The sequence below is a fragment of the Kogia breviceps genome, chromosome 8, assembly GCF_026419965.1.
Source record: "Kogia breviceps isolate mKogBre1 chromosome 8, mKogBre1 haplotype 1, whole genome shotgun sequence".
NCBI classification, from domain to species: Eukaryota; Metazoa; Chordata; class Mammalia; order Artiodactyla; family Physeteridae; genus Kogia; species Kogia breviceps.
Genome location: NC_081317.1, coordinates 81,950,535 through 81,963,640, shown reverse-complemented (window position 1 = coordinate 81,963,640; position 13,106 = coordinate 81,950,535). Strand labels below are relative to the sequence as shown.

The window sequence follows — 13,106 nt, the reverse complement described above, 5'->3', positions numbered from 1 at the left end:
TGTATCTTTTCTCTAGGTTCTATAGATCTCCAGGTAGATGGCAAGATTATGTACCATAGTTTTCCCTCACTCATTACTTCATTTCTCCTTTTACATTCTTACCACTTTCTTTATTTTCCTTCCCCCTATATTATCATTTAGGCCACACTGAAAGCTAGAGATGGTGACACCCTGATTAATCAATAAGTTTGAGGATTTTTAGAGAGTTTAATCATTCATCATTAAGCAAAACTTCCAGTTCCCCCATGACTCTGTGTTAGTCTGGCCTCAGGATGCAGAGGGAGGAGATGTGACAGGTGGTAACTCTTCCCTTTCAAGGTGAGATTATGCATAGAAATTCCAGGAGTTTGTGAGAGGTCAGTCATTCGTAATATCAAATCACTTTGTAATCAAAACCTGTGATTTGGAGCCAGTTTATGAATCCTTATAATTAGATATTAGTAAATAACTTCAAAACTGTGTGTGGCACCTGGAAGACTGGGAGTGGATTTGAGGTTCACTACCTTATCAGATTCCTTTGGTGCTGACATTGAGGCTATGAAATCATTTAATTTTTTATTAACATATTTATTGGAGTATAATTGCTTTACAATGGTGTGTCAGTTTCTGCTTTGTAACAAAGTGAATCAGCTATACGGATACATATATCCCTATATCTCCTCTCTCTTGCGTCCCCCTCCCACCCTCCCTATCCCACCCCTCTAGGTGGTCACAAAGCACTGAGCTGATCTCCCTTCATTTAATTTTTAAAACGAGGAAGTTCTTATGTGAAATCAGCAATATGATGAGTGGAAACAATCTCCTCTGTGATCTCTTAAAGAGATTATTAAAGGGAAATATTAAATCATATTTAATATCCTTAAATAGTTTATCATTAACTTCCATTCTGAAATCATTTAAAACCAATGTTTATCACTTTTGTGTATTTGTGTGGGGTGGGGGAAAGAGACAGATTTTGTTCCTTTATGTATAACTCTGCCATAAAGTGTGCCATAGTCAGTTCAGTTGTTGGGATTAATACTCAGAGAACAATGAGGCAGGACAGACAGTATCTGAAGGGTTTTCTAAAAACTGTCTCTTGAATGTTACACAATGAGGCCCCAGGCAAGAATCTGGAATCTGGAAGTAGAAGCAGAGATTGAGAGACCAGAAGACATTTATTTTTCTGGGCCCCATCCTGGCTTGACTGGAAAGTTTAAAGGCGATTTTATTCATACCTTTCAGGTAGCATCCTTTTCAAGTGGATGGCCATGGAACCCAAGAAGATCTCAGAGAAGCAGGAGGAAATTCTTTCTATCCTGGAAGAAAAATTTCCTCGCTTACCTCCAAGAGATGACATTATCAACGTCCTGCAGGAGACCCAATTCAGTGCTCAGGGTGAGTGACTCTGTCCCCCAGCTCTGTCTCAGCTGCTGAGGAGGGATGGTTTGTGATGTGGAGTGTTACTGGATGCCAGGAGGTGAATTTGAGTGTGGCTTCACATTCTTCCCTATTGCTGGAGGTTGTGGAAGATTTTCAGGCATACTGTGTTGACTCATCTGGAAGCAGACAGTCTGTACTACAGGCTTTCCTCTGAGACCTTTGTGTCTGGATGTGTGGTTAATCCGTGCATCTAATGGGCACCTCAGATGTATCATCACATGAAATCCCTGTGCTGAGAGGGTTCTATTTTGAGAATGTGGCAGGAGCAATGTCAAGCACAGTGAGATTTCATCAATCAATTAGTTTTAGAAAAAAATAAGAGAAAAGACTCTTAAGCAGATAAAAGTGTTCTATAAGTCTAGGCTTTGTCAAGAGAGTGGATTTCCTGGATAAATTGTTTAATAATAATAATAACTATAGTCCATTAAGTGCCTAATATGTGCAAGGTTCTGATGGTATAACTTTGCATGAATTAGAGTCCTCACGACAGCCCTGTCAGGTGGAATTATTTATTATCCCTGATTTCCAGATGAGAATGCTGAAGCGCAGAAAGGCATCTTTGCTTTCCCATCATCACACACACAGCTAGGAAGTGGCCAGGCCAGGATTTAAACCCAGACAGTCTATCTTTAAGGTGCATAGCTTTCTCCCTTGGTTCGGGATCCCTCGGGGCAGAGCCTGAGGCAAAGCAATTTATTTGGGCGGTGATCCCGGAAAACACTGATAGGGCATGGAGTGCTTTAACAAGCGAGTTAGCTTTGTGGGAAACCAGGCCTTCATCCCACTAGGGAACTCTGGAAAAGAGTGTACAATTGCACCGCAGAGTTTTCCTACCCGAGGGGTGCAGTGGCATGTTGTAACTTGTTTATCAGAGCTCCAAGAGCTGATTGTTAAATTTTCAGGAATTTTGTGAGTGGGTTGATGTTGCGTTGGCAGGTTGAAATCAGCCATGGTAGAAGTATTGACAACACAGAAATGAACACTACAACTCAGGTTTTGTTACGAGCATACCACTGGAATGTTGAGGGCTACTTAGTCCCAGGGACTGTTAATTCCCCCAGGGTGGTCTCTGGCAGCCAGAGAAAGCCCTCAGGAAAAGAGGTGCAGGTGCTAGTGGTTGAGGGCGCTGCATTGGGAAAGTCTGAGGAAATGTGGATGGGGCACTGACGCACCTGCCACACCTTCTGTTACATATGCTCTTGTGCACGTGCACATGATGTACGTGGATGTATAGCTGCATGATGGTATCCATTTTGTCATTCATTTTCAAAGTTAGACCAAACTTTTAATGTCACTATATATTCTATAAATCATTTTACACTGTAGTATGATAGATTGAAGCCTTCCAATCTTCAGGTCGAAGAAAAATATTTAGTACCTATCTGTTTCCCCATACTGTTGTGATTGACAGTGTTCTAAGTTGGAAGGGCAAGTAGTTGACTCTGCTGTCTTAATATGCATCTGGGTAGGAGATACATGCTTTACTGGCCTTTACTGTAAGTCTTCTTCTCAAGAGTTTAGGCCTAATCTGATATAATAACCTAGCGTGAGAATTCATTGTTAAGCCAGAGCCTTTCCTGTTTTTCCATGATAAATTTTATTGGGTAGCTGACTGAAGCTATGCAATTCTGGATAATTTATCCCTTCTGGATTATTCCTCCCATCATTTAAGAAATCCTGTATCTCCTATTGCCAGAGCCTATTACAAGGGTGACCAACTTAGTTATGACAGTTTTATGGATCATATTTATAAACTGCATTTTGAGTAAAATTACAGTTGAAAACACAGAGGCTCACCTTAATGCATCCTGAAAGCAAACTGTGGCCTTCTTAGGTATTATTTGGTTATCTGCTTGGTTATGCTAGTTTTTTTTTTTTTACCTCCTCCCCTTCCCTTCTCTGCTTTTGTCTGCTATGGGCTTCCAAAGTCTGACCTCTGAGTATTTGATCTTCTGGGCTCCCCTGAAGATTACTGGTTTCTGGTTGGATTTGGTCCATGGGAAGAGTTAGAAACATATGGGGTGTGGGAGTCAAAGGAAGGAGAAGAGGCTGTAATATTTCTTCCCTGCTCCCTTCCTGTTTGGTGCTAAGTTTCTGGCAGTCCCTCTTCTACTGTTCCAGATCCCTGTTTTCCTCCTTTGAACCTCTGCTAGTCTCTGGATGCCTCACGATCTTTTATTAGTTTTCTCAGTCCCGCCCACATCTCTGTAAGAGTCCTGCCATTAAAGAATCTTTTTGTGCATCCTGAGGGGTGAATGCTGTTTCCTGCTGGGATCCTAACTGATGCAAACGTTGTCAGTAATGCGATTTTTGCCTTAATATGTGTGTTTATTATGGTTAAAAGAAATATGAGAGGGGAAATACTGAAATTAACAGGGTGACTTCTTTAGATAATCCCTTGATATTGCCAAAAATGTTCCCCAAGTATAACATACTGTTTTTTTCTCTCATCCACAGGTTTAAGTATTGAACAGACAATGCTGAAGAATCTGAAGGAACTTTCAGATGGAGAAATAAAAGTGGCCATTAGTAGCGTGAACATGACCCTGGAGGTAAGGATGGGAAAGTTTTTCAGCAATGACAGATTTCACACAATTGCATTCTGAGAAAATGGAATATGATTCTCTCTATTGCATAAGTTAGTGTTAGTCTTTTGCTCTGATATATTTGCTTCTTTGTGATATATTTGACTAGGAACGCGGGTTATTATTTTGGGTGAAAACACTATGCTAAACCAATGAAAAATGCCAAACAAGATGAGTGCCATTTCATTCATCTCAGTAAAACAAAACCTAAAACATAATCACATATGTATACATGTATGTGTATGTATATGTATATCCTATTTAATAACAATGATTATAAATGTGATTAGATTCACTTCCTTTTTCTCTGCACTACCCTGCATTGTCCATAGATCTGTTCTAAGAAACAAAGTTGTCCTTTGGCTTTTGTAAGCTATTTGGATCCATGTCATTTTGATAATCAATGGTGACAACTCAAGTATTAATAAGACCCTCCTTCCAATCTGTTAAATGAATGATTCAAAGTGAATGCAGTTCTTGACTTTGTATGTTTCCTTGGTAAATTGTCTTTTGTCTACTTTGGGGCTTTTCAGTGACTTGCATGTTAATCTTAATTAACCTAACTAATGGGAATTATATTTTACAGAGGCACATTTATGCCATGCAGGAGTCTGAGTATTTTTTACTGTTATGTTGCCTTGATCAAGCGACCCACCTTTAATTGAGGCACTGAACTCTCAAGTCAAGTTTATGGAGATAAAAATTGCTGTATAGGCATTTTGTCTTTTAGATTTTAGAACTGTATGTTGCTATTCTTTTTATTTTTCTTGTGGTAATGGTGACTGTATCACTGTGTATATTTCTAGGGCATAGCAGGCACGCATAGGGGGGTATCCATGCCTCGGGAAAACCAAGAGCAAACCAGGTGCCTTTTTCTGTGATTTCTTTGTAAAATTGTTCCTAGGTGTTTTGATATTGTAGTTCGGCTTGTACGTCCGTATGAGTACCAAGAGGCATAGTGTTGTCGCTGAAGATACTCACACTTGGTGGTGATATAGTGCCTCATAGTTTACAGACCACATTCTCATTGCATACAGAAACTCAACTGTTTCTATGGACTTTCGAATTGATAAATGCTCCATATAATTAGCTGATGATGTGACTCAATACAAGAAATACATGCAATTTGGGATGTAGTAACTACATAATCACCTTCAATTAGAAATCTGCTTTGTGTCTAGAAATCCAAGGAATACATGGATCTTGCAAGGGTCAGTAGCTTTGAGAATCATTTCTACCAGTTCAGGCCTTAGGGTTTTCTTTCACTTTTCCCCCTCCCGTCTCCCTTCATTTAATGGCATCTTATTAGGTTTTAAATGCCTTGTTTGGAATTCCTTTCTAAATTAACATAGAGCATCTTGTAATTGCTTAGGGAACTGTCTGTAGTTAGCAAATTATTTTAAGGCTATTATTATTATTATAGACTTACTGTAGCTTTAATGTACCTTCATTTATATTATAGGGGTATACAAATGGCTCTGTCAGATATGTTAAACTGTAAACGTTTATCAAGCTGAATAAGTGATAAAAAGATCATCTTAATTTTGACAGTAATTTACATAGAGGGCCAGTAATTAATCAGGCAGCTAAGTACATCTCTGGAAGAGCTATATGATCTTCTAGGAGGAGGGAGAAGGACATTTATACATATAAAGAAGGGTACACAGATTAAACTCTAATCAGCTGAATGAGAGCTTTTCACTTGGGCATAAGAGGGATATTAAAGATAACTGAGAAATGGAGAAGGAACTCCTTAATAACATTGTATATCTTCTTTGAGAGAGAAAATGTACACTATTTATTTAATCTTTTAGTTGGAAAAATCCCCAAGTTAAGGGCAGAGTTTGGTTTTCTCCATAGATCATCCTATGATACAGTGGCGTTTTCACAGTTTCTATCTATATTTGATTATATTTCAATATTCCTTTCCCATTCCCATTTAAAAATAATGACAGAATTCCCCCTGTCTTATTTGGTGTGTTTTGGAACAGCTGTCTAATAGCCTTTTAAATCTAGATATATTCTCAAAGAAATTTTCTTAGTTCCTATGACTTTCTAAATCTCACTTGTCCTTCAAAGCATGGTCAAGACCTAGCTACTTCATGATGACTTGTAGAAATTATTCATTTTCTATTACCACTTGCAAAATTGACCAACTTAGGACTTAAATATATACTGTATCTTCCATTAACTTTGAACTTGTTTCAAATATTTAATCATGGTTAGACAACATTTTAAGTTAATTGGGGATAAAGATGGTATTGTTGACTTCTATCTCCCTTTGATTTCCTGGCACAGTGCTGGGGACGTAGTAGGTACTTGGTTAATACAAATACATGTTGGTGTCTGCCATTTGTTCCTTTGATATCTGATTTTCATTTCCTGTTAAATTTAAGTAAGTCATCTAGGAAAGCAAAGCCATCTAGCTATGCATCCAAGTCAATTTACTTTGTTTCCTTCCAATTGGTTTCAACTGTAGCTGAAGGCTGAGATCAGATAGATAAAATATGGCCCACATATTTATCAGTAGAACTGCTTATCCAGCAGTACAAAATTCTAATGGGTTACTTGTCACTGGAAGGAATCAACTGGAAGTTCTGTGTGTTGTCGGGGCAATGGGAAAGAGGATTCCTTACGTTTTCAATGGCCCTTTGCAACTCCACAGTTGTATGTGTCATGGCTTTTATTTGCCTGATGACCCAGTTAATTTTCTTGGGTGGAAATATTGAGAAAACAAGAAAAATTTGTCTCCTTTCAACATATATAGAATGTCCTTTGGAGGGAAGCACTGGTTTGGGTGGTAGAAACCACTGCCTTTGACAGATGAGTTCACTCCGGCCCTCTACGTTATAAAGGGAAAGCTACTAAACCTTTTGTCTCCCCTTTTTATTGTAGTATATCTCACAAATGATAGTTGTTCTAATTAAGGTTATATGGGTTATTGAAAATCTACCATCGAAAGTAAATAATTACAATAATACTGAGTTTCAGTGCTTTGTTCAGTATGTGAAGTCAGAACGAGTGTGACCTTGAAAAGCAGTAGATAAAAAAATGGTTGGGCTTCCCTGGTGGCGCAGTGGTTGAGAGTCTGCCTGCCGATGCAGGGGACGTGGGTTCGTGCCCCAGTCCGGGAAGATCCCACATGCCGCGGAGCGGCTGGGCCCGTGAGCCATGGCCGCTGAGCCTGCGCATCCGGAGCCTGTGCTCCGCAACGGGAGAGGCCACAAAAAAAAAAAAAAAAAAAAAAAAAAGGTCAGGAGCATGGCCAGGGGGCTAGTTTTTCTTGCAGAGAGGACTTGGAAGCTAGGACCATGGAAAAGATACTGCAGTCCCATTTCACATGGCCTCCAGTTCATTCTGAGTCTGAATATAGCACACATCCTGTGGGGCATACACACCACATATAGGAATCCACTTCATTCATTGTGTTTGTACCTGATCCTTTGTGCCCTTTTCATTGTTTGCCAATTTAATAACAGGAAAGAGACACAGGTGGTTTTGATTTTGTTCTAATTCTGCATTTTAGTGGAGGAACCAGTAGAGAGAAACGAAGGTTGCCAAAAACCAAATCTATGTTAAAAACTTTAAATAGTAAAGCCTTAGGGGAAAAAAAGAAGAGAACTTATGGATATTAAAGTACGTGCTTAACTGGAACAAACTTTGCCTTTATGCTCCATTTGCTCCAACAGAATGGAGCGATTATACATCCTGGGCCTACTTTACTCCTAGTAAAGCAGTATGTCTAGATGTTAAGGGAAAGGGACAAATCTTTCCATTCCAATAAGGTGCCATTGAAGCAAATGAGATTGCTCATGGCAATACCACACGAATAGTTCCCTTGCCAACACCAAGTATTATTACATCTCCTTTAAGCATTTCCCAAAAGTAAACCATTAGCATCTTTCTTCAACTAGGCACTGACTTGATCACTTTTGTTATGACTAGTCATGTTATGATTTATTCCCACATATATACTGTGTCAGTTTGCGGCCACAATGAAGCACCACACACTGTGTGGCTTCAACAACATACCTTTATTGTGTCACAGTCTGGAGGCTGGAAGTCCAAGATCTGGTATTGGCAGGACAGGTTCCTTCTGGAAGCTGAGAATCTGTTCCATGCCTCTCTCCTAGCTTCTGGTGGTTTGCAGGCAATCTTTGGCATTCCTTGGCTTATAGAAGTACCACCTTGGTCTCTGCCTTTGTTTTCACATTATCTTCCCCCTATGCATGTCTCCAAATTTTTCCTTTTCATATGGTCATTAGTCGTATTGAATTAAGGCCCACCCTGATGACCTTATCTTAACTGTTATATCTGCAGTGACTCTATTTCCAAATAAAGTCACATTCTGAGGTACTGGAGGTTAGGACTTCAACATATAATAAGACTGTATGAATGAACCTGTTGCCTGCTAAGTACATTTCATCTGTCACTCCCACATGTTTTTATTTTAAATCAATTTCCTTCAACTGAGGAAAAGTAGGGATTTCCAACTCTTGAAATTTTGTCTCCTTTATTAAGAGCTGGAGTCTGAGGAAATAGCTCCAGCCTGTTTTCTCTCTGGGGCCCCCTCCTGACCAGACACTATGCTATTTGAAACCTGGAATAGAACACAAGGGATGCCCTGCACAGCGATTACCAGCCAAGCTGCACCTTGGAACGCTGAGGAGGGAAAAACTCCTTTTCCCTCCTACCAACCTTTTCCCTTAGCATTCAGAGCACGGACCAGAATGAATTCCCAAGATCACTGTTAAACTCCTCCCTAACGAAAGTGAACGTTTTTACTCAGGCTGCGGTGAAGCATCTTTGAACCATTGTAACAGGTGATTTAAGACTCAGCGAACCACTATGAAACCTGGTTTACCAAATTTAAGCGTGAAACATGATTTTTCATTGTCTGAGCTTGGAGTTTTTTGGAGTTCAGGATGAAAATACCTCTAGAGTATTTACCTACCTTATTTTGTCATAAAATGCATAGTAATATTTGAGGAAGTATATATTATTTTTGATTAGCATATTCTTCAAAATGCCTAACGCTTATGCTGGAGGTGATTTTTCAAAGCTGTTTGGCTAACCAATGCAAATATGTGTAACCACTGCCTCTGTTTCCTTTTGGGTCCAGGGCTGCCAACTCCTACTTGCTAAGATGGAGTTAACATTTGATGACAAGTGCTCACTGTGTATCAGGCAGTAGAGTAAGAACTTGCAAGCATTGTCTTCTTTAATCTTCCCAGCAACCCCATGAGTTAGAGATGCTATGAGTACCCCTGTATTAGTTAAGGTAACTCTAACAGCAGTAACAGGTAAACCCAGAATCTCAAAGACTCAACACATAACTTATACATTTTTTGCTCATGCAGCAAAATCCAATTTAGTGTTTCTGGTTGTGTAGCCAGGGGTGATTCAGAGACCATCTTTAACGTGTGGCTCCCAAGATTGCCTGAGACATCTCCATCCATCCTGTCTCTCAAGAAGGAGAAGAGCTTGGAGGGCCAAAGGTGGGAGGCTTTATGGATCTTTTCAGAACCTAGCATCTGTCACTTCTGCTCACGTTTCATTGGCCCAGTCACATGGTTGCATCTGACTGCAGGGAGGCTGAGAAATGCAGTCTAATTGTGTGTCCAAGAAGAAGAACCAGTTTGAAGAAAAATTAGCCAGTCTCTGCCACAATCTCCATCTTGGAGGTGAGGAAATTGGAATCTAAAAAGGTTAAATCATTTGTCTAATACAGAGCTGCGACCAAAATCTGGGTCTGTTCTGCCCAAGCACTGTGTTTACTACTTGGGATATGATGCCCGCTTGGGGGTTTGCTAGCAAGTCATCAGTTGTCAATCATTGCTGCGAACTCCAGGTGTTGGACAGCCTCGACAGACATCCTTAAGCAATCCTTAGTTGGAACTCTTGTTTTCCCTACTCTTGGTACCAAGCCACTTCTTGTTTATGTTCATATCTTTGCTTCTTTTAAAAATCATTTTAATTTTTGATCTGTAAACATCATCTAAGTATTCAGAGTAAATGTAATTATCAGCCCCTCATATAGAGGAGATTTGGAAAAACAAGTCAAGTAGATAAAAATAATAAGAAAAAAGATTATGAGGTGAGGGATAGGACACACCATGTAAGAAGGAAGGAATTCTGATTTTTTTTCTCTGCCTCCCTCTAGAATTCAAGGACATGGGTATTCTGGTTTACCTTGTTGTAATGTAACTTTTTCAAATGTATGTTCAAAATAGCAGCCCAAATCAGTGAAAAAATTTAATGGTAGAGATTTTTTATGGAAAGGAAACAGTATTACTTTGAGCACTATGGCAATTCCTAATAACAAAATTCTGAGTAGTTGAGGTGTTAGGAGTTCTCAGTTCATACCTGGCTGAAGAGTCCAAAGGGGTTTAAAGCAAATGACAAACACGGTTAGGTGACTTTCATTGTGTGAATTTAACAGTCAGTGTGTGTGAGTCATCTGAAGTGTGAATTATAATTTGAAACTAATTTAGAGCTAACAATTCATAGCTTCTTGAGGACAATGGCAGGATAAAAAAGTGAAACCTGAAATCAGAAAAGTTAACTTGCATTCCTACTCTGAGCTGTGAGCAGTTCTTGGTAATGAGACGTAATTGAAATGAGGGAATCGAAATTCCCTATTTAACGAATGGTTTATCATATCAGCTGCAATAGCACTTTGTCTTTGGGAAAAAATGTACTAGGCAGCTGAAGCATATAATATTTAGAATCCTTACAATTTGTAGGTAGGTAGCTCCTTCTGCAGATGACCAAAAATATTTTAAGATACCAGATGAAGTCTGCAAAACTGGCCTATCTAGAAATACCTCATAATGGAATTCCTGTTTTGTATTTACAGCTAAACTGAGGTTGGAGGCAACTTGATGTTTTTGCTTTTTTTTAACCTATTGACCAGTTTCAAATGGATTTAAATGATTCACAAAACTTGGCCTGTCTAGCCATACTTCTTTATATTTATTTCCCCCAATGGTACAAAATACCTCAATACTCAATATTTAGAGATCATAAAGTTACTCATTATGCACTGTGCTTTCTTTGCTAAGGGGTGGTGCCCTGGCCACTTCTCCTTCTCCCCTGAAATGCTATAGAAGTGTAGTTACATGGAGGAAGTGGAAAGGGAGGAGCATAGAAAACACGGAGCCTGCCCCAGGCATAAGCTCTCCGCAGGGCCCAGAAATCCCCACTGACTTCCCTGGGCAACTGTGAAGTGGGAATGCTATAATGAGATCAGATGCTATGAGGACATGGCCTCATCAAGAGGCTGTGGGGAAGTTAGCCTCAAAAATGGCTACTGGGTGTGGGGCAGAAAGGCAGAAAGCTGTGGAGGGAGCTGCATGCCACTCCAGGAAGCCCAGATGGGGTTGATTGCTAATAAGTGAACAGTGTAGAGTCTGTGTGCTGTTTGATGGTATTTTACTTGCTGCATCTCTGGTGAACAATATGATTCAGATTTACATGCAAATGTGGGTGTGTATCATCCATAACCACTCTCTTTTCATTGCATCCCCACCCTGCAATGTGCCCATGCATCCGCTTAGCACCAAGGACATGGAACAAAACAGAGCTGCGATACCACCCCAACCTAGGATTCCTGAGGTCATGAGGTGTTGGGTCCAACTGGCTCCCTGCTCACTGCCTTCTCCTCAGAATAAAATGGTGTTCCAGTTATCTACTGCTGTGTCACAAGCCACCCCCAGAACCTCGAGACTTAAACTAAGATGTTATTATCTCTCATAGTTCTTTGGCTTTTTTGGGGTTCATTTGGGCAGTTTTTGCTCAGTTTCTCATGCAGTTGCAGTCAGATGGTAGTCACCTGTCAGCTCAGTTGGGAGTCACCGGGTGTGGGCTGCTCACAGCCTGACAGATTCAGAGAGAGAGCCACAAGAGAGAGCTTTGGAAGAGAGACTCAGATGGAATCTGTGATTATTGTGACCTAACTTCAAATATCTCAGAATATCACTTCCATCATATTTTATTGTTCATGCAACTCCCTAAGGCCAGCCCAGATCGATGATAAAATAGAATTAGCAGTGGTGTGCTGGTAAATGTTTAACAATGGGCTCTCTAAAAAAAAAAAAAATCCACACATATTACTGATATGGAGGATATATAGCACACAATTTACAAATTACATACTCTTTATTGTAAATTCTATACAATCGATTCTTACAGAATGAGTTACTTAATTTTAATGCAACTCTTGCACTGCAATTGATGAACCAATATAGTTCCACCAAGAATGTGGTTGATTTTTTTTTTTTTTAACAAGAAAGTGAAACAACAAAGATTTTTTGTCTGAACTTTACCTGTTTGTCAACAGCATGAATGCTACTTCTCTGCTGACTTAAAGAATAGTTTTCAAATACAGGAAGAACATGTCCTCAAAGTTTTGTTTTTATTTTTGTGCTATTCACAATGCAGTGGCTAGAAACACAATCCACTTTTAAGTTTAGCCTACATAATTAACTTTCTCCATTACTTTCTTAAGTTGAGACAGGAAAATTTTTTTCTGCAAAGAGCTAGATAGTAAATATTTTAGGCTTTATGGTCCAAGAGGCAAAAATGAGGATTTTATGTGGGACTAAATAACAATTAGAAAGTGTTTAGCTCACGGGCTGTATAGAAACAAGCAGTGGGCTGAATTTGGCCTGTGGGCCATAATTTGCCAACACATGCTCTAGAAAACCAATAAATCAATTAAACAAGCTTTGATTTGTAGTGTTTGCCAATTTCCATAGTGTAAATACTCTTACCATGGCCAGTTTCAAGGTACCAATGTGATAACATCAAAACACAGTAAGGAATAGTTCTAACACTGTATTATATAATTGAAATTTGCTAAGAGTAGATCTTAAGCATTATCACAAAAAAAAAAGAAAAGAAAAAAAGCTCATCATCTTGTTGTATACTTTAAATATATTACAATTTTATTTGTTAAAAAAAAACAGATTGGGAAGAGATGCACAGAAGCATACCACCTAGCAGACAGATGCAATAGAACATAGATAATGTAGTAGAATAATTAGGAAGTAATGAGTTTTGAGAATTTATGACTTTTGTTTTTAATATAATTTATTT

At 39.2% G+C, this 13,106-nt stretch overlaps 1 protein-coding gene across 6 annotated transcripts in view; it reads left to right on the top strand.

The window, feature by feature from the left end:
* PRUNE2 (prune homolog 2 with BCH domain) overlaps positions 1 to 13,106 on the top strand; it is a 387,249-nt gene that overhangs the window by 190,921 nt on the left and 183,222 nt on the right. For all 6 annotated transcript variants that reach the window (XM_059071194.2, XM_059071193.2, XM_067039592.1 and 3 more), the window contains 2 exons: positions 1,225 to 1,377; positions 3,880 to 3,974. In XM_059071194.2, the coding sequence (XP_058927177.1) occupies positions 1,225 to 1,377; positions 3,880 to 3,974 (248 nt within the window). The remainder of the gene's footprint in view (positions 1 to 1,224; positions 1,378 to 3,879; positions 3,975 to 13,106) is intronic.